General features: G+C 44.3%; 1 protein-coding gene across 2 annotated transcripts in view; it reads left to right on the top strand.

The window, feature by feature from the left end:
- The window catches only part of WDR31 (WD repeat domain 31), a 607,423-nt gene that overhangs the window by 366,636 nt on the left and 218,623 nt on the right, over window positions 1-22,164 (top strand). For both annotated transcript variants that reach the window (XM_069609820.1, XM_069609821.1), the window contains exon 5: window positions 12,632-12,776. In XM_069609820.1, the coding sequence (XP_069465921.1) occupies window positions 12,632-12,776 (145 nt within the window). The remainder of the gene's footprint in view (window positions 1-12,631; window positions 12,777-22,164) is intronic.

Here is a 22,164-nt window from a genome sequence, read left to right as displayed (position 1 = left end):
GGCCTGGAATTGACCGAAACATATGTAGACAGTCTCTGAGAAAATACCATTGGACTTAAATGCATAGCACGAAGGAATAAGGGTGCAAAACAAAGAACATTACATTATATATAGGGTGACAAGAGAGACTTGATTTTGTGTTGTTTTTCTTATGTACCATATACTTTGGTGAAAGATTGCATGTGTGTAGGTACGAGTGGGTATGAAAGGTGACAAATAATAGATGTTTTAGATAAGATTGATTCTGTACAGTAGCCATGTAATTTTGATTCTGATGTTGATAGTGATATAATTAGTGAAATTAAATATATATTTTGTGTAAGCATTTTTGTTGTAGTGTGTTAATCCAGCTTCTATACCAAGATCATTTTTTTTTAATATGAGGATAGTGAACCAGACTTGTTGCCACGTTGGTGAACCTGAGAAAGGCCAGGGGAATGTAGACATTCCCCTTGATATTTGAGAACTTTGTTTTTGTGAATCAGACAGCCTGAGAAAGGCAAGGGGAAGGAAGACATTTCCCCATCAATCCTTTTTGTGCTAGTTGCGAGAAGCCTGAGAAGGTTAGGGGGACGGAGACACTCCACCACCCTAACAGTGCGAACTGTAAATAGAACTGAAGAGACTTTCTTTTCTACATATTTGATGGATTATCCAGAGAAGAACTCTTTTGTTACCTTATCCAGAATGAACATTAAGATATCACCCAACAGAAGGGTGAAATCTATCTGGGCCAAGGAGATACCCGGTTTTCCTTAGTTAAGGGACGGAAATAGGTCTAGACACAGGACAGTGGACTTTTTACTTTCTTTTACATTCTGACAGTTTCCTTAGTTTTGCTGAGTCAGGGCAACCCCTCTTAGAAATAGGGCTAGATAGGTGTTCTTTTCTTTGCTTTTATTCCTCAATAAAAGTGATTGCCAACAACTATGCCTCCACTGTGTCTTACTCATACTTCTGCACCCTTACGGAACCTAGACACCTTTGTCTTTTAAGGCTACAAAATCATGGTTCCCAATAGAGAACATAAAATGCGATGACCGACAAGTCCTATATACATGGTGCGACGGAAAAGTGGATTGACAGGACTCAAGGGGAAATTGTATAGCAACAAAATAGGTGACGAAGGAGTGAAAAGTGAGAACTAAGGATGCCCATATCTCTGTCAACACAATGAGGGCAATAACCGATAAGGGCAGGAAATATACTTCAGGATCAGAGCTGGTCTGTGTTGGAGCCGGCCCCCTGGACAACAAGTTCAACAACAGCTCAAACCTAGTCATTCACAGATCTGGTCAGGAGGCCTTCTCTTTGATAAAAAAAAAAGAACAAGAGCTTCTCAGATCCTTGTGCTGGGTTCTGTGAGATGCCAGATGATTAAAAAGAGTTTTATAGCATCTCAATACACTGTGTTCCCAAGCCAGTAAGTTGGACACATTAGGGTCTGTATCCTGTGTCCTTATAGGTTGCACAATTCTATGGGCACAGGCTGGCTTTCCTGGACCTTAGCTATTCCCTTGCCTTTCGCATTCTACTTAGTAGTATACATTTTCTTTCTCCAAATATAATGTATTTAAACCACACAGTACAATAGTAACAGTCGATCATCATTATAAGCCCTCCAAAATTGTTTAAAATCGTACACTACAAATGACATAAAATTACACTGTAGACAATCTCCTAAACACTCTTTCTTGAAGACCCCAGGGATAAAACAAGCAAGGCTTCAGCAGACATCACATATGAGTACCAAATAAAAATATGCCACACCACATTGCCTAAATCCTAATGATTTTCTCAATAGAATTAAGTCGTTATGCCATGTGAGCTACTTACAATGGCAAAACAACTGGACATGCATATTAATTTCTTCAGAAACATTATCGCAACATCATTTAGAATCAATATGTGAATTCCAGGACACTCAATTCACAGCTAGAGGTAATAGATACAAACGTAACCTAGTAATTGATTTCCATGCCCTCATATTTGAGACAATCTACTTCCCCGTAACTTGTCAGGTCATCATCCATTATAGTCACCTGTCAAGGGTAACCTCTTGTGGCACTCTCCAATGCAATCCTTCACACCAGGGCTTGAACTCTGGGATCTCTCCTGTTCTCAGTACCCACAGGATTCTCCGTTTCAGTACTGAATGGCTCTGGACCACTGGGCAAGTACTTAGATTTATTGTTGGACATGGCAATTCCACCATGTTTGTCTATGTCAACCAACTAGCCTCCCACTAGTACACATATTGAAGGTTGTTTTGGTGTGTGCCCTGCCACGTTTCTGGCCCAGGTCACAAGGATTTCAACTGTCTCAACCCAGTGTCTTTAAGTCTTTTCCAGGTTAGGCTCGACTTACTCTGCCTTACTCCTACTAGTGCTCTCTCTCTCTCTTTCTCTTTCTCTCTCTCTCTCTCTCCCTCTCTCTCTCTCTCCCTCTTCCCCCTCTCTCCCTTCGTCTATCCCCCCTCGCCCCTTCTCTCCCATCTTCCCTCCCCCCTCTTTTCTCTATCTCCTGTCTCTCGCCCCCTCTCTCCTCTCTCTTCTCTCTCTCTCCTGGCCTTATTGGCATTCCAAACGGTGGATTGTTGTTGACCCTTGCCCCCATTGCCTTCTCCACCTTGTACTGATGACTTTCATACCCTCTGGGAGTTTTGCCTCTAGTCTATCCAACTGATGTCCCTTCTTCCTCCTTTAGATATTTCCCTGCGTCAGTGCCTCCCACTTTGTGATCTTGTTCCTCACCTGCCACCTGACAACTTTCTCTCCCTCTTGATGCTTCCCTTCCTTTCCTTTCTTCCACCAGCCTCTTCGTCTTTATGGTGTTTCCTTTCTACAATGTCTCCCTCTCCCTAATTTTTTTCTCCTCCTTCCTCCACAGGACTTTCTTTCCCACTTACCTCATCTGATATCCCTCCTTCTTCTCATCATGCCTCCTAACTTCTCCTTTCCTCCTCCTTCTATTTAATCCAGCCCTTCTCACACTCGTTCCTCCCATTGTTCTCTACTACTTCCTCTGCTCTGTCTCAAATTCTCGAACTGTCTCCAAACTCCCACACTAACTCAGGGGTCCTGCCCCCTTTTAGACACTGGGTGGCAGGCAAACCTGCCCCCTTTTAAAGTTGGGATGGCAGGCAATTGAGCTGCCAAAGCACATGAGTGTGTACACCTGCAAGAACTTCAGGATTTGGCTCACAGATTTTGGCTCATTTACACCTAACTGAACTCTGGTGTACTTACAAAACTCAGAATGGTCATTAATTAGCTTGTGGCTTCCCTGATGAGGCTATAAGTAAGCAGGGTGCCATCTTTGCCTTTGGGTTGCCTGAATCCCAAATGGTCCCCTCACCTCCCGGCATGCCGCTGCAGTGACCAGTATTCTCTAATTGCGCCACACTTGATTGGTCTTCCAATTTAGGAATAATGGCAATCTGTGGTCTACTGCAAAGGCTGTGGATATGCATTCAGGTTTTCTGCCCTGAAGGTGCAGGGACCGCGATCACTGTCTGCACGCAGCCCCAGAATCCTGCAGGACACATTTTACTTCTGACAGTTGCAAAAGTAAGTCATCCTTTCAATTGGGAGTTCTTAGGCATAAGGAAGGAATCAAGGAATCTGATGATACTTTAAATAATAACTTCCTACATTGGATCAGACATAAAAGGAGGTGTTTATCATTACAAATGCCAAAGTTGATGTGATTCAATATCATGATCTATATACCCCTTCCTCCTTCTCGATTTAATTAGTAAAGGGTCTTTTAGCGTTGCATTTTAGACCATCCCCCCCCTTTGTACTGTCTGATAGGAATAAACTATATCTGTTTTGTAATTTCCCATAATAATAAATAATACAAGTAAACAAAGTGTGGCATCTTCTACCATGAGGCACATTACCAATCAGAGTAAAAGCACTGTAGGATCTGAAGTAAAAAATTACCTAATCGTCCTGGACTGAAATAAAAGTCTCCTGCTGGCGGCCAGCCCTCTGTATCATGATCCATTGTCAAACAATATCATTGTTATCTGTCAAGTACATTTACTGTCTTGGAGTATGGCTGACTTAATGAGTAAGGTCAATGACACTGATTGGATGTCTTTTATCATGTGTCTTTAAAATCATTTGCCCGCAGGTGATGGACACATTTTTACTGTCGCTCAAAAGGATGATATAATGATATATTGATCATTAAACCTGAACTAGATGGTAGGTTGTCTCTCATGGTAGCAAATGTTTTTGGGACAAGATCATGAATCAACTTTTAAATTCTAAGATATTTCCTCTGAGTGGGTGTCTGATAAATATGAATGATGTTTACTTACACATTGCAGGGGTATGAATGCCTAAATCGAGGGACTGTTAGATGTATTGCTCAGGGAGGAAAATAATGCATGTGGTATTCCCCCATTCTGCGATTTACGTGCATGTTTATATAAAAAATACCCTAACTTTGGGCAATTGTTTTTGTGAAGCACATTCCGGTCATGCAGTGGTAGACTTCCTGGTGAGTCCCCATGCACGTAACCTTTTCTACAAAAAACCCACATCATTTTATTGACTCTTTCTTCGCATTTTATTTCTTGGAAGATCTCAGAGGATCTCAGGGTAATTCATAGACATGAGAGGGATCCTGACCATCTCCATCTGATTTTGGCGCCACCATTTCTTAGGCAGAGCTTGATATTGGAACCACAAGCATTTGTGACAGAGAGCTCTCAAATAATGCCAAGTGTTTGCACTGTATTGATGCACTTTCAGCGAAAATGTCACTAGTGGTTTAAGCTAAGCTAATTCCCCTTTTAGACCAGTGGTCTGTGACCAATTTCATAAAAATGTGGTAACCATCATTTATCCATATGCTACAACCTTAGGGTGCACCATACCTACAAAACATACCTGATTTGAATCAGAGTGCATGAGTGCGAAAATGAAGGTCCTAAAAATATTAAAAACAATACAAATACGATTAATGGTTATGATTAATGGTTAGAAAAAGAAAAAAGTGAACAACAGTCGAGTAAACTAAAGCACCTTAAATGAGCTGTGAATACTGTCAATATAAGAGATTTTTTGCCAAATAGTGTGAATGGATGCGACAACGAATACTGTGATTTTGGTCATTAATGTCCCGAGGTAGATTGACTTAACCACTTCCAGTCATCATATTCGGGAAGCGAGGTGGAAAATCATCACTCTAATAGTATATATATCAAGTAAATAGTAAGATGCAAGTTGTATTTAAAAATAGAGATACACTAAATGCTATGTAGTGCCAAAAGAGATGTGGATCCGTTCATCAGTGGCCTGGAACTATGGGTACTTTTTATTTGTAAATTAAGCAAAGGTGTGGGAGCTTCTCTACTGAGGACAAGCATGTGTCACATACCCTGTTCTATGGAATTTCTTCTGCTCAGGAGGGTCTACAACCATGTTTTAGCTCACTGCACCCTTCAAAGAGGAGAAATAACGATTTGCATATTAGTCTGGTCCCACCCATATGGGTAGCCCAGCACCGAAATGGTAGGTAATTCTCCTCTGAACAAGGGTACCATCAGCAACCTCAGACACGTGTTCTGGGCTTGTTGGGCCTCCTTAGTGAGGTAAAGCTGAGCTCGTCTAGAGCAGAGTCGGCAAGGGGTCCACATATGCATTAGCCTGGATTGTAGACCTTCCTTAGTGGAAGAAATCCCATAGAACAGGGTATTTGACCCATGTTGGTTCTCAGTAGATGGGCTCCCATACTCCTTTTCTATTTTGTAAAACATGTGGTTTCACCCTAAGTAACCAAGCATAATCCAGACGTCGACCCTTTGCTCACTGTGATTTAGAGAGGCTCATCTTCACCTCCCTGAGGAGGCCCAACAAGGCCGAAACACGTGTCTGGGGTTGCTGATGGTACTCTTGTTCAGAGGAGAACTGCCTAGCATTTCGGTGCTGGACTGCCCTTGTGGGTGGGACAATGACTTATATGAAAATGGCTTTTCTCCTCTCTGAAGGGTGCAGTGAGTTAAAGCGTGGTTAAAGAACCACCTGAGTGGAAGAAATTTCATAGAACAGGGTATTTGACCCATGTTCGTTCTCAGTAGAGGGACTCCCATACTCCTTTTCTACCTTTTATTTGTAAATTGCTTAATGCTGTGATTCTGCATAGGTAAATTCCCTGTAGCTGACTCGATGCAGAGTTTCTTCCTGTGTTTAATAAGGGTGATTGGATGTCCACATCCAACAACAGGCAGAACTCCCATATCAACAGTTTACCAAAAGTTTTAAGGAAGGCACTTTTCGATAAATTGAAAAGTTGAACAATGGATAATGGTGTTTTATCTCCTAGTTCCAAGCGGGACTCTGATGAAGAGTAAGCAGGTTAAACCAAATCTTTCTGTTATATCTCCTTATGCTTGTTTTTGTGATCATAATGTAACTGTGCATTATGGGCTAAGAGGTGAGTGCACTGTAAGGAAGGCATGATATTGAAGTAAGACAAACACAAGTGACCAGAGTTCAAGGGTGTTCATTGAACTTTCACAAAGGGGTGAAAAATGCCTATCTAAACCGAAATCTACAGATGGGAGCAGGTTACGACCATCAATTAATAACAATGCAGTCCTGGTGGAGTCTTGTCAAAATAAAAGGGCCTATACTAAGAAACCTATTGCCAATCCTTAATGCTAATTTACAAATAGTGTGGGGAATGTTCATGCAAAAGAAAAAAGTGTTCACAAAATGATGAGTCAGAATGTTTGGGCTGTGGGCCTCCATTCCCCATGTTTTCAGGACTGGGCAAGGCGGTTCACTCGAGCCAAGTACACACTCTGGCTTCCTCGACATGAGGATACAGTTCCAATTCCAGCATCAGGGCCTTCTGCGCTCAAGTCTCTTTTCTCATCATAGTCTCTTGATTCAAAGGGCCTGATGTACAAACAACAAAAACAGAAAGTTATTTTCTTCTTATAACAATGTGCTCGGGTGTCTCACCCTGGATCCCCCACAGCTGTGCTCAGATCCCTTTTCTATTGCAGTGGATACCCCTCTCCTGGGTTCAGATACCTTTTATTTTAAGATTCTAAAATATTCCTTCTCGCGTGACTCGCGGTTCACCCCGGATCCTCCTCAGAACCTTTCTTCACATTAAATTAGTCTCCCTCAGCCAGGCTCAGACCAATTGCAGTTCACTTTATACTTATCGAAGACTTTCGAATGTGCACAGGGTTTAGCATTACCTTTCGCAGGACCACTTCGATATAAAGTTCCCTTTTTACAATGAAGTTGCCATTCAGTTGGATGCCTAACAGAGACCTTCTAATGAGCACCCACGTGGCGCCAGACCACTCTGTACACGGTATCAAAGTATATTCACTCCTTTAGTTTACACTCATCACATGCGCTTCAAACACTGTTCTTTGTGGATTTCTTTATACATTGTTGTAGCTTGCAACCTTGGTTCAAACACAATCTGATTTCGTATCAGTTTCTCCGACTCACCGCTGTGCTGCTGTTACTGGTGCGGCTTTCTTGCAGGAGCCAAGGACAGTACCACGGCAGCAATCATTCCTCCCGGCCTGGGTTACCGACACGGGAGCACCCCCCGGATACCTTTGATGCACAGCATAGGTTTGCTCAACTTCAGTTCCCGGTCTTACGCTTCTCACATTCCAAGGCCCGTGAAATTAGTGGTTTTGTGTGGTGAAGAGTACTTCCCTCCTTGCAACGCTCTCTGGTCTTGCTGCCTTTCTCCTTGTGTTAAATCGCCATTGTGGAACTGTTGGCTCCTTGTGTGCTTTTACTCGCTCAGAGTGTGCTTTCGTGCTCCGCCTTTTATCCGTGTGGGGAAGTGTGATGGGAGTCGGTATGTGTAATAATCAGTAATTGCCTGATCTTGCCTGACCATGGTGTTGAGACATGTCAGGTATACAGCTCTGGTGCTAGTACGTTGTCGCTCACTATCAACTGTCCGTGGGAAAGTGTTCATGTCAGGAAAAGTGGGGTTAAGCTGCTAAATATCCTACCTGGTAGGATGGGGAAAAGGTGTTATATTTGAAAGAACATTCCACTCAGCTCGGCAGGAAGGGGGAAAAGACACAGGTTTTTCACAGCACCAACACATTTCCTGTTGAAAATAGGGTTAGCACTGATGCTTATTGGCATCTCTGCTATTGTAATTGTATATTAACTGTCTGATCGAGAAAAACAATGATGGAGGTAGATCAACACAGCATCGGGGGAGGGGGTTATATCAACTCCGCATCGGCGGGCAGGGGGAGAAAATGTTTTACACAGCCTTTTTTGCAGACATATTTCCAAGATTCTATCACGCTTACAAAAACTGGTGGACACTTTTTCTCTAGGGCCTGCCTATAGAGAGGCAAGACAATGAACAGGCATAGAACAAAGTGCATGATGTGCAAAATTAATGGGAGAAAAAGGTTAGACATTAAATTACAAAATGATTCCCCAAAACAAGTAGAGCAGTATAATAATTGGGGGAAAGTTTTTCCTCCATAATTGGGGGAAAGATATTCAATTCTTGCTCACAAGGAAGGGGCAATGAACACTTTCTTGTTCTGGAGTTCAGACTCCAACTCCTACGTTAGAGATCTATCAAGTCCAAGGCCACCCTGTTCTCCTTAATGAAACTGAGAAATGGGGCTACAAGAATATAGCAGAATTTGACTGAACAGAGAGCAACATCTTAAAATCCCTTATTGCTGTACCAAAAAGCACACCAGATACACTTTTAAAACTGTCACTTGGTGTTAAAGGTGTTGAATATTTGCCAGGCTCCGCTGACTCATGTTTTGGTCTTGGTTTGGATTTTATCCAGATTTGGTAAAATACTGCACTACTGCTTATTCTGTCCTGAAACATGTTCAAGCTCTAGTTTTGGGCATGCCAAGATGATGCCTACTAAGTTGGTCTTGTTTACCCTGTGGGAAAATACCACCTCCATCAAAGTACACACCATAGGAGTTCTAAAAGAAGTGTAGGGTGAATGGTTCCTCATAGCAATTTGTTGATGTAAGCTCCTGAGTCTCAAATCAAACTATTATCTCAAGGTAAAATCACTAGCCGTATTTGAATCTCATTGAAACCTTCCATAGAAAAAGTCTGTGTATGTGTCTCCTGTTAGGGATCTTACCACTGAAATCATTCATAGCCAAATGGAGCAAGTCATGATTAGCAGGAGATTTTTCTCTACTTTCCCACTGATATTTTCGAGGATCTTACCCCCTTTTTGTTGTTTTGCCCACCATGCACACAGCGTAGAAATATGTGGTTTAACCCACTTTTTGGGTCCTATAATATTATGGCCGTAGTTGTAGCAAAGTCAACCAAGTGATGTTTGAAGTGTCCACCAATCTTTAAAATGCAGGAGGGTTTTACATTTAATTGGTAATCGTATTGCTTGAAGTAGAAATGTGATTGAATATTGGTCAATATAATAAGATAAACGCCTTAAGTAATCCAGCTACGATTTATGATTTTAAGTCATATGTAAACATTTTACAATCTTAAGTGTTTAGGTGTACAGATGTGTTTTTTGAGAACAATCTGGAAAGGAGAAAACTGATGTTAAAATTAAAGTCAGTGTTTTATTAATTTTCAACTGTTGATAACTTTTTACTATGGTTTGTTTTTGTGCCATTTATTGAATTCTGTATATGTTTGTATGGGATATATTCCAACAAAAATGAATATGATTATATCACCCACCACCCTCTATGGTGCAGCCTCTACCGGACAGTGCTTGAGTTGAAAGAAATTGAAAAATCCCTTATGATGAGTATTTATAAGCTTGTTGAAAGTTGTGTAAAGACACTTGCACTCTAAAACGATAATGATTTTTAGATTAATTTTTTAATGTATTTTTTGCATTTTATTATGGTATGTTTTTATGAATTGTTCATTCTGCAAGACGTTTAATAGACTGCAGTTTCCAAAATTAACATATTACTGACTGACTAAAACAATGTACCACATTTGAAACCTTTATTTCCGCATGTGACCTGAATGCTAATAACACTGTAACATTAGTTGTGGTATATTGCGCTCCTGGTAATGGTAACAAATCTTAGGAACAGTGGCAACATGCATTGACCAACCTCCAGAATACCACCAACAAAATACTCCTCATTGGTGAGTGGCTAGAGTGCACTGAAAAAAAGTGCACAGACATTTTAAACTATGTTGTCACTTCTGTACTTCAGGGATCAAGCTTCTGGCCCACCCATAAAGGTGGACATCAGTTAGATGGGATATTTGTTTGGAATCTGGATGTCACAAAACCCAACATCTGCAAACAATTCTGGAGTAACCACCATCTGCTGTCCAGTGAAACTTAAACCCTTACAACCAGAAGAGTTGCCAGAAATGATTACCTGGCATAAGCTACTATTTTAGACCTTGCCATGCAGTAACAAAAGAAACCTTTGGCGAGTACTTCACTGATCAGCCGGCACCCGTATACCTGCCCATTTCCCTGCTACAATTCCAGACTTGTTAAATTATGTAGTAGGATGAACCTTGGTAGCACTAGCATTTACATTCCTCAAAAAGAAGAAAGAAAAATCCAAGAAAGATAAGTGGTTTAACCAGGGCATATCATAACTCAAAAGGTCACAAGGACACTGAAAACATAATGACATTAAAATTTATGATGCTAGCGATGTGCCAGACTGCCAGATGTGTGCTACAACATACAAACTATGCATTCAGCACAGAAAACAAGAATATTATTCAAGCACAATTTTTTGAAGCACCAATACATTTGAAAGGGCTCTTTCTAACGTCCAGGGCACTGTCCAACCCTTCCCAAGATGATCACTTCATACAAGAAAGACTCTGCAGAGAAAATGGTGACCTACCTATGAGAAAACAACTCACGATTCAAGGTTCCATTACCTCTCTTCCATGAATACCTAGAATGCACCAAGTTATAAATGAGGTAAAAATCACATCTATTATCCTTCAAACCAACTAAGGAATCTGATATCCTCATACTGGTGGAGAAGCTAAGCTTCTGCAGTTCTATATAACCAGTGCTCTCCTGGTATAATCAAAACAAACATCAAGCTATTAACTTCGGCCATTACAAACCTATGATTGTAATGCTTCTCTCCTTTCATTGGTAGTTCCTGACCCCCTTAAACAAGCAAGCAGTACACCTCTCATGAAGAAACAAACAGTACGACAACTGACATTTGAAATCTTCGGCCAGTCTCCAACCTCACATTCCTGGCCAATATCATAGAGAAAATAGCTGTAGCCCAATTACAAGCCTACCCTTTAAGCATGTGAGCTACTGGATGAGAGAAAAAACAGGATTCAGACCACTTAAGAGCACAGATGTGCAGAACATTCTAACATGACCAAGGGTTAAGGTGATGCAGAGTAATTCTGATCTATCTTGCCATGCTCAATTCCCCTTGATACAACTACTACTTTCTTATGAATTGTTCATTTTATGAATTGTTCAGCTCCATTATTTTCCATCTGCAATTTCGCGTGGCACAGCCAAGCCTCCCACAAATCATTTCTTGTGCTATTGCGTCTCTTAGCTATAGAATTGTGCACTTCAGGCCCTGACTCCTTTTAATATGTGTATAAACACATGCCCATGAACTTTCAAACCCGCCCTACGTCAACTCGAATGCAAAGTTATGCCTTGCAATAACATGCTATGACATATTATGCCACCCAATGTTTGCAACTTTATGTAATGCTTACCACTTTATTCTATAACTAACATCTAATTCTCACCCTTGTCCCCAACACCCACGTGCCTCTACACAGGTGCCCACCACCTCTAATGCCACTCAAGCCTTGAAATATAACAAGTTCCCACACACACCTTAAACACCCATCTTCTCTTAGCCTTCCCACTACACGCTGACCAGCAAGTCTGAGCCTATCAATGCTTATACCCACATAGACAAGGATGCTTTCTCAGGACACCTACTTGCATCAAGCAATCACCCTACAACAGACACGTCAACACATGTTTCTTAACTCATAGTTACTTATCGACAGCGGAGCACCATTTTCAAAATCTGCCTTGTATCACCACTTTAGCAAAAGCACTTATTGATGCCTTCCTGCTGTCCAACTAACCACCCCAGATCCTGCCCTTCTATTGCAGTGCACAAAGTGCCAAAATGGCATACATATGTCAGGTGATGAACTGTATATGATCAATACCATACGATAGCATGTTAACAGAGCTTCTTGGAGTGTATTTATACTAGCAACTGCCCAGCACCTGATTGCAGTCAGCTCTGTTAATGTTGCAGTCTCTCAATTTCAGGGTTTACTATGGGATAAAGGTAAAGACTAATTATCCATAGCATGTTAACATAGCTTCTTGGAGTGTATTTATACTAGCAACCTCCCAGCACCTGATTACAGTCAGCTCTGTTAATGTTGCAGTCTCTCAATTTCAGGGTTTACTATGGGATAAAGGTAAAGACTAATTATAATTCTGTCAATGTGCCTTGCTAGTGAGCTGTTTGAATAATAGTACTGCACTATGTGTGTCATATTTTCATAGCAGCCCATCCCTCCAAACCTGTATGTTTGAAAGGTTAAGAAACATTCATTTTGATGTATTTGTTTCCCATGTTCTTCAGGTTGCCTCTGTCTTTGGTTCAAACAGACTCTTCAGTGCATCCCGGGATAAGATGGTGAATATGTGGGAGGTGCATGAAAAATCTGGTCCATCGCAAAAATTCCTTGGGCACCATTTGGTTGTGACTGGTCTGGCTGTGAGCCCAGGTAAATCAATGTGTATCTGGTGTCTGGGTGAGGGTGCAATGTTAAAACAATGAGTTTAAAAAACAGAAAGCATTGTGGTACAAAAACATTAATGGTGCATTCATCCCCATAATTTCTCCTGGATAACACAAACAAGTGTGTGGGAGGGTAATAGATTAGCCCTGACTGAAAATGGGTGAGTGGAATGGGCCGCTGAAGTGTGATAAAGGGTTTCAAGGGTGGATGAAAGACCAGCCTGTAGAGGGCCGGTAGACCCAGATTGGCAAGGGGCGTAGATGCAGACTGTCAGGACAATTGATAAAGTGGGATAGTCTGAAACTTTAAAGAGGTCAATTAGGAATATGAGAGGTCAAACTTTAACAAAGCTGGAAAAGAAGCTAGACTGCCAAGCGATGGGACGGATAAGTATGCCCAGTCTGGTATGGGTCCAGAGAGAGAGAGGGGAGCACCCAGACAAGCAATGGGCTGGTAAGAAAAGGAAAAACCAGCCTGATGGAATCTAGTAAGGAATGTTGCAACGTCAAACCGACAAGGGGCAAAACTGACAAGAACCACATGATTGTGGCCAAGGCACATCTTCTAATACACCAGGAAGAAGAGGCAGGGCCAGGCCACCAGTAAACTCGCAAGAGGAACTGGGCTAGACAAGAGGCTGGTAAGGAGGGCTGGTTTATAAAATACTATAAGCGCCTTGGAGGATTTTACAAGCCAGGGTCTTCCGTATGTGCTCAATGGACACAGCCCCGTTTCCACCACAGAGAAAAACCTATTAGTGGTTTATTCATATTTATTCCATTAATTCATTGAGTGAGATGTGGGATGAATAGTCTGTGCTAAAATGTAGGTCTTGCCACCTATGGGAACATTACCTGACTCAGCAAAGGGTGTTAAACAGTGTGGCAAAGTCACCTTGAGTAACCCGCCTGTAGCACTCTTGAGTGGCTCTGAGGACCCACGATGCCCACCTGCAGTGTCACAAGTTATTTGGTGGTGTTGTACAGGTAATCCCCACAACCGCTCCATCTATCTCAAAACCTCATGTCTCCAATTAGCAGGGGCAGCTGCTGCACAGCCCCCACATCATAAACATAGGTTACAAAAGAGTAGTGAGTCTGGCCCTCAGTCTGCAGCATTAGTGAGCCCCCACGAACACGACACAACATAAGTGTTCCCCACCCCCAAACCCTATAGTGATGTGACCACAAGTGTTTTCAAAAGAACTGCTAGCAAGGTGTGATGAATCCTGTGGAGTCCTCACAAAGACCCTACCTAAAGTCTCCTCCCAGGTGGCCATGGAAAGGCTGACGCTTTTTGATCCTGATCTTGGGGGGTGGTGTTCTGCGGGAGGATCACCTGGGACGAGAGAGGTCCCAGTGGCATAAGAGGACTCCATTGGGTAAGACGCTGTATTTGTCTTCCTCTCTGGAAGACATCTCCTCAATTCCAAAATATGTAATGGCTTGTTGTCAGAAAGATCTTTTAGCTCCCCAAGTTGAACATCTTAATATGTGTGAAAACATTCATAAAACCTTAGGCATTGGGAGAAATGAAAACCCTTCTAAAAACATGGAGACTTATAGAACTAACTCCCAAATGTACAGAGAAAAGGAGTCTGTGAATAAAAACTCGAAAAATCTTTTTTCATCAAATCAAATCTTCCGATCCTGATGATATTCCTGAAGAGAATATTATTGGGAATGGAAATGAGCATGAGATCAAAAATCAAGTCATAAAAACTGATTTTTGCATTGCAGACTCCAAGTCCCATAATCCCCAAAGTACTGGGACAAAGAATAGGGTTGAATAGGAACAAAACTGCAAAGTACAGCTTGTCAATGAGAATGACCTTCACTGAGGGAGACAGGGAGGCTTAAAAAGTCCCCTCAAGTGCAGGCCATGAGAAAGAAGAAGCAGAGCAGTAGTCGTAGGAGAAGGAGTTGTGAGCTCTCCATGTTGCAGCAGAAGCAGAGACTAGAGGAGAAAGAAGAGTCTGGGACCACTGTCGAGTGTCGAGCAGTATCTGGTCCTGAGTGGGTCTTCACATCCAGGAGCCTTAATTGCAGAGGTTGCGCAGCGTGAAGCATCGGAAAAGGACCTTGTGCCCTGGAGACCTGAATTGCTGAGCCTGTGCAGGGGGAAGCAAAGGTTTGGAAAGCTTCCCCCGCAACAAGGTTGTCTCTGGTGGCAGCTGTGCACCAGAGAGCCTTTGTAGCAGAGGAAGCTCTGTGTGCGAGTGGAGTTGGCAGCGGCAGGCTGGAAGTAGCAGATTTCCAGATCGCGAGGAGCAGCTGGGAGCAAGGGGAGAAATGGACGTGCACGTCTTACCTGGTGAGTTCACCAAGCTATTGTGACACCAGAGAAATACAAAAGAAGGCAATTTTGAATACTGAGCTGGCGGAAAGCAGAGAAACCCATATTTTGTCAAAATCAATTGACTGCGACAAAGCATGCAAGTTTATTTAAAACCGAGCAACAAGAGGGGTCAATACTTTTAGAACCCAATGTAAACTACCATTACCCAAGCCAACGGAAAGTTAGATCAAGGCAATCTAAAACCAACAAACATTGCCAAAGTCAGGAGGGGGCAAATGAAAGTCCCAGAGTGTGTCAAGCTTATTGCCCATGTTTGAAGAAGTTTATACCAGAAGCTGGTATAAACCCATATTGGCAGAGCCAAGGAAAAATCAGAATAACACCATATCGTTGTCTGTATATGGTTATTGAAGAAGTGGGGAAACAAAAGTGGCAAGAAGGCGGCCCTTCTGGTAAAGGTTATTGAGAAGGAGAGGAGCATAACTTGCATATGTTTTGGAAATGACAAAAGTGTACTAAAGAGCACCAATGTGAATCTTGTCTTCCCTGGAGCATTGCTTAAACCCTGGTGTTGTGAAGCAAGAGACATTATGAAGTTGTTGTAAACTGATCTTAACCACAGATGCAGTGGTTGTTTGTAATTTGCTGACCTGGCAGGGGAGTATACCAGGTCAAAGGTTGTGATATTATTTTATCCTGTTTGGGCAAGGGAGTATACCCAGACAGAGAACTTTGAAGTAGTAGTCCTGGCATGGGAGTAAACCAGGTGTAATTGAAGTCGTAGCCCTGGTATGGATGTAAACCAGGTGGAAGTTGATGAAGGGCAAGTTCATGAAGTCCTGTGAAGTGGTGTTAACAAATCATCCTGACAAACTTTCATTGTGGAAGCAAGTGGTTGTTGAAGAAGCAGTAGTAGAACTATTGATATATTTTGAAATATTAACAAATCATCCTGAAAAACTTTCATTGCTGAAGCAAGAACCGTGTAAAACTGTGCCAGAAGTGTTTAACATCTTCACAACTAATACTTTGTTGCAGAACAACCCTCAGAAAGACAATGGGTCTCATTACGAGGTTGGCAGTAACCCGCTGGTGCGACTGGCGGTTGCCGCCAAGCCCGTAACACTGAATCCGGTTCCTGACTTCCCGGTGCCACCGGGACATTACAAGTCCCGGCGGCACAGGAAGTCAGGCGCCAGTTTCGTATGACCCCATTCCCATAGAGTCCCATACGGGACTCTATGGGAGTGGGGAGACAGAATCACCGGCACCGTTGCTAATAGTGCTGGTGCTTCCGTGACAACTCAGCCTACTGGGGCCGATGCGCCTGGCAGGGTCAGACCTCTCGGACGCAGCAGCCCTGGCAGGCAGACTCATAGTTTGGCGGTCCGGAAACAAGGGTGCTGGTAAGTCTACCAGCTACCTTGTTTCCAGACTGCCACACTTGTAATGAGGCCTATTAAGATGGATTTATGAACTCTGACCTGATGGGCAGAGGTTCAGAAGGCCAGCCTAGTTTCTCGGAACAGGGAAACCTTCTGGACAAGCCAGACCAATCAAGGTAGCATTGGCGGTGGTCAAGACTAGGTCTCAGGAGGGGTGAGGGTCACTGAAAGACCTCAATGAGCACACAGAGTAAAGGAAACTATAAATCACTCCCAGACAGGTGTATCTATATTAAAACTATAAGTACATTTCTGATGCTTGTTAATCTGCTTAGAATGACATGCTGTGCATATGGTCTGACATCCAGTGGTAACCAGAGAGTATTGCATCTTGCCTTTCGAGGATTCAAAGGGGACGTTGGCATAGGCGTGTCTGTAACACTATCCCTATCGTGACATGCAGTGTACCCAAAATCCCTTGTGCGCCGAGGTCCCTCAGATTTTTTTTTTCAACCCAGATAACTGGTCGCCCTACTGCAGAGCTCTTCCATAAGAGATATTGTTATTACCTTATTTATTGACTTTGTTGATTATCCCCTTAAAGTCACTTTGACGGTGCTTCCTGTACTACGCCGAAGACTGTGGAGGCCTTTCGTCCCTGCGATCCGGCAGCGAAGCCGTCCACGTGGCCGGGCACTCTGGCCAGCCTACACAGTAGGGAGAGTGGGGTCGGGGTGGCTATATTCTTTCAAGTATGCCTTTCTTCTTTCCCCCTCTTTGCTCCCTAAGTCTTATCATCGCTTTTATTGCCTTTCACTATGGAAAGGAGGCCATTTAGGTTTTGCCCCTCTTGCAGAGCCAGATACCCTTGGAAGGACAAGCACTGTCAGTGCAACAACTGTCTGCCCCTTGACCACGACAAAGCACGGTACGCGGCTTGTAAACTCCTATGCCCCAAGACACTTAAGGAGTGCCGCGTTAAGCAGTGGGTGGCCTATGGCATGTTGCAGGCTGGATGCTCTTCCCCCACCGCCGCACCCTCCGAAAGTGACGGGGTACCAGCAATGACCAGGCATCCGTGTCGGACGCCATTGACCTCACGGTGGACGGTACTAAGTCTGCCACGCCAGTCCCCGACCCTGCCAGGTCTGACATGAGCCACGCTATGGGGAAAACACCCAGCGACAGGGGCGTACAGGATCACAACACTAAGCACACAACCTTCGACGGTACTGTCGAAGCAGGCGAAAGCGCCAACGGACCCGTTGAAAATTTTGACGGGATCCGCCGATCTTCACGATCGGCAGCCTTCCCCGCATCCACAGCAGCGTCTTGAGACTAGGCCTCCTAAGTCAAAGGGCACTAACTCCAAAACCCATACGACTGTTGAAGTGCCCCTAGTGGACTCTCCTGCGCCGCCTAAGGCCCCGGTAGGGGAGAAATCTACCGCTAGGCCTTCAAGTCAGCCGGCACATCGCCCCGTTTCGCAGAACATTACCAATAGCATTGCTTCGGCAGTGGGGCTGAGGGAGAAGTCGAAAGAGGTGACGAAGCACAAAGAGCGGCCTAGGGATGCGCCAAAAGATGTGCCACAGCACCCTGATACTCGCAAGCACTACGTAGAGTCCAGTGCCTTTGTCAAGCTCTATTGGAGACAAATTTCGACGCCATAGGGAGGAACATTAAGATTTTCCGCCCCTAGACACTTCTAGCTCATCTACATGGACTAGAGAAACATGTGAAGGGTGTATGGACAGGTTGGAGAGGTTTTTCTCGTTTTCAGAGAATCTTACCCCCAAAAGACCTCGGGAAGACCCTCCCTCTGTGCCTGTACCTAAGTTTCAAAGGACTTTGAAAACTCCTCAGGAAGATTTCACTTGCATCCTCTCTGATGACGAGATCCCCATGGTCACATATCAGGACATATATGACCAAGAGGAAGATACTAGCTTTCTAGAAGGCTACAATGTGGATGACCAGGCGGATCCTATGAGGAACTGAGGAGATGGCCACCAGGTTGATGCAGAACCTTGGACACTCACTACTCCCACCCAGGACCATGATGTCCTGGTTTGGATTCCCCTCCCTTCACTCCGGCCCATCAAGCTTCCGCAGTGGACGACTAGATGGCGTTCAATGCCATCTTGAGAATGGCGGCTGACCATTTTGAAATTGCCACCCAGGTGGCCTTACCAGAATAGGATTTTGTTGAGGATATCCTTAAGGAAAAGCCCCCATCCAGCCAGGCCATTCCTCTTTTGAATTCAATTAAAAGGAGATTGGCACCTTCCTTGGTCACACCAGCCCAATCCAGGGCAGTAAACCCGAGGGTGGAAAAGTTATTTCGCCCCTCTCCTACTGACCCTGCCTACATCAAGAGAGAGCCATGTTACTCCCGATTCCTTAGTGGTCACCACCACCAGAAAACAGGCGAGGGTGCCCCTGTCTACCGGAGTAGCACCACCCGATAAGGAGTCGAAAAAACGGTATGCTCTGGGAAAAAGGGTAACCATAGCGGCTGTCTTTTCTACGCGCATAGCAAATAACACCACGCTGTTCGGCCAGTTATGCTGATGTGCAATGGAACATACTGCAGGAAGGTCTCCAGGAGGTGCCAAAGCCTGCAAGGACCAAGTTACTCGCCATTGTGTCCGAAGGCAGACAGATCAACCAGAATGTGCTGAAGAACACCCTGGATGCTGCAGAGACAGTAGGAAGATCCTTGGCACAAGGCACTCTGCTCAAATGGAGACCCAAGAAGCTCTTATAAATAAGCCTGTCGAGGAGACCAACCTTTTTGGTAAGGCAGTAGCCGATGCTCTTGAAACTGCCAAAAAAGAGCATGAGACTCTAGAGTCCCTTCAGCAAATGATCCACTGGGGCCAATCCCGTTCCTCACAGAACCAGTATAATACAGGAAATACCTGGAACTCAGGACAGGCATCCAACAACCCTGCCAACTATCCACCCAGAGGACAGCGGCATGGAAAAGGTAGAGGCAGAGGTCCCAACCCCAGGGCGGGCCACAACCTCTGGTCAGAAATGACCTGCGGATCCAGGCCCCATCCCATGTCACCCCGGTCGAGGGGCGTTTAACATCTTTCCTTTCGGCATGGGAGGGGATAACGTCAGATCAGTGGGTTCTCAAGGCGGTCGCCCACGGGTACTGCATAGAATTCGCCCGACCGCCGCAATTCAGACCGCCAAAAGCACGACACTTGACGCCGTACCATCTGTGAATCCTGGTACAAGAGGTGGAAGCACTTCTGGACAAGTACGCCATAGAAGTCGTCCCTATTCTTCAGGTAAACAAGGGTATTCATTCAGTGTACTTCCTTGTACCCAAAAAGGATCTCACCATGCGCCCTGTACTAGACTTGCGCCCAGCAAACAAATTTGTCAAACCTCAAAAGTTTTGTATGGTTACTATGCAGGAAGTAATCCCGCTGTTGAAGCAGGGGGGATTACATGGCGACACTGGACATGAAAAATGCATATTTTCATATTGTAATGTTGCCAGCCCACAGAAAATACCTAAGGTTCAGGATAGAGGACAGGCACTATCAATTCAATGTACTCCCCTTCGGCATTGCCTCGGCGCCAAGGGTGTTTACAAAGGTCCTGGCAGTAGCGGCAGCACACCTGCGCAGACTATCTGTCCCGATTTACCCTTACCTCGACGACTGGCTCATAACAGGGGACTTTTACGAAACATGCCTATTGAACACTCAGAAGACAATAGACCTCTTGTTCAGCCTGGGATTCTCCATCAACGAGAAGAAGTCCAGCCTAGACCCCAGTCAAGTCAAGCAGTTTCTAGGGGCTCTAATTTGGACGAAAGACGCCCTCGTCTTCCCCTCCAACGAGAAGATTCAGAACATGCTTTTTCAGATCCCTCAATAAGTAGCCAGTTGGGAAGTGAAGGCATGCAAAGCCATGCAGCTGCTAGTAATGATGGTGTCATGCCTTTACTTAGTGCTTCACACGCGGCCGCACATGCATCCCATGCAAGAGTGGCTCAACAGCCAATGGTGTCAAGCCAGCTGACAATAGGAAGATCTGGTAGTTGTCTCGCCAGCCCTCGTTCTCTCTCTGCAGTGGTGGTCGAGGGAAAACCTCTTGAAGGGGAAGACCTTCACCACCCCGCAGTAGAAGCCACTCTCAGCCACTCTCACGACAGACGCATCTCTCACAGAGTGGGGGGCTCACCTGCTACAGCAGACAGCGCATGGAGTGTGGTCCCTGGAAGTATTGTCCAACTGCATAAATCTGTTAGAGCTATTAGCAGTATTCAAAGCACTGAAGGCCTTTCAAAAACAGCTACAGGGGAAGACAGTTCTGGTCTTGACAGACAGCACCACAGCCATGTACTACCTAAACAAACAGGGGGACACACACTCTCCAGGCTTATCCAAACTGTCCCAAAACATTTGGATGTGGGCTCTCAAACACAGGATGTTCCTGCTGTCCCAACACGTTCCAGGGGAACTCAGTCTTCTAGCAGATGTGCTCAGCAGAGATTTCCCACTGCCCATAGAGTATGAATGGCATCTACACGAAGACATTGTCTCAAAAGTCTTCGCAGAATGGGGCTTCCCAGAGATTGACTTGTTTGCAACTTAGGAGAACGCCCAATGCCAAGACTACGCCTCCAGGTATCGCCAGAACCGCTGCAAGGGGAACGGGCTGTGGATAGCATGGTCAGGGAAATTTGTTTACGCTTTTCCCCAGACTCGCCTACTCAACAAGATTGTGCACAAGATGCTCCAGGAACCAGTCACCATGATATTGGTGGGCCCGCCAACCCTGGTTCTCTCATCTCATGGAGATATCCCTCTCCCCTCCTATGAAACTGCCCTGCCCATACAACATGTTGTCTCAGGACAGAGGAGAAACACTGCACCCATGCCCCCAAACTCTTAGGTCATAGAGTTCGGACACCTTGAACTCCCTCATAGATGCATGGACATACTTAGGGAAGCTAGGAAACCTAACACCCGATATTGCTATTCTAGTAAATGGAAACGTTTTGTCATCTGGTGCAATGCCAAGAGCGTCAACTCCATTGACTGCTCTCCTAGCCACATTGTGTTGTACCCGACTCACTTGTTAGACTCAGGATTGGTTTTTAATTCCCTAAAGGTTCACCTAACTGATCCCTCAGCCTACAGTACGTCACAACAGAAGGTGTTGTGGTGGAAAATACCTGTTATTAAGGCTTTCATAGAAGGGGTTAAAAGAATTCATCCCCCATTTCAAACCCAGCCCCCGGATGGGACCTAAATGTTGTATTGACCAGGCCTATGGGGTCTCCCTTTGAACCTATGCATAAAGCAAGTCTCAAAGACCTTACTTATAAGACAGCCTTTCTAGTGGCTATCAGTTTCTGTTCTAGACCCTTTCGTTACAGTCCACAGGGATAAGGTGGTTCTGCGCACTCATCCTCGATTTGCGCCTACATTTATTTCAAAGTTCCATGTGAACCAATCAATTGAACTACCACTTTCTTCCAGAACCCTACTAATGTGGCTGAAAGAAGCCTACACACACTAGATGTGTGCAGGGCAGTCATGTTTTACCTGGAAAGAACTAAACCACTGAGAAAGACAAACCCATTTTTCGTTTCAGTGGCAGCTGGTAGAGAAGCGGAATCCTATCTCTAAATCGGCAATCTCAAGGTGGATTGTCAA

Source organism: Ambystoma mexicanum, chromosome 8 (genome assembly GCF_040938575.1).
Source record: "Ambystoma mexicanum isolate Mex_15411 chromosome 8, UKY_AmexF1_1, whole genome shotgun sequence".
Lineage (NCBI taxonomy): Eukaryota > Metazoa > Chordata > Amphibia > Caudata > Ambystomatidae > Ambystoma > Ambystoma mexicanum.
The sequence above is the reverse complement of the archived record's forward strand: the minus strand, read 5'-3'. Positions and strand labels throughout refer to the sequence as shown.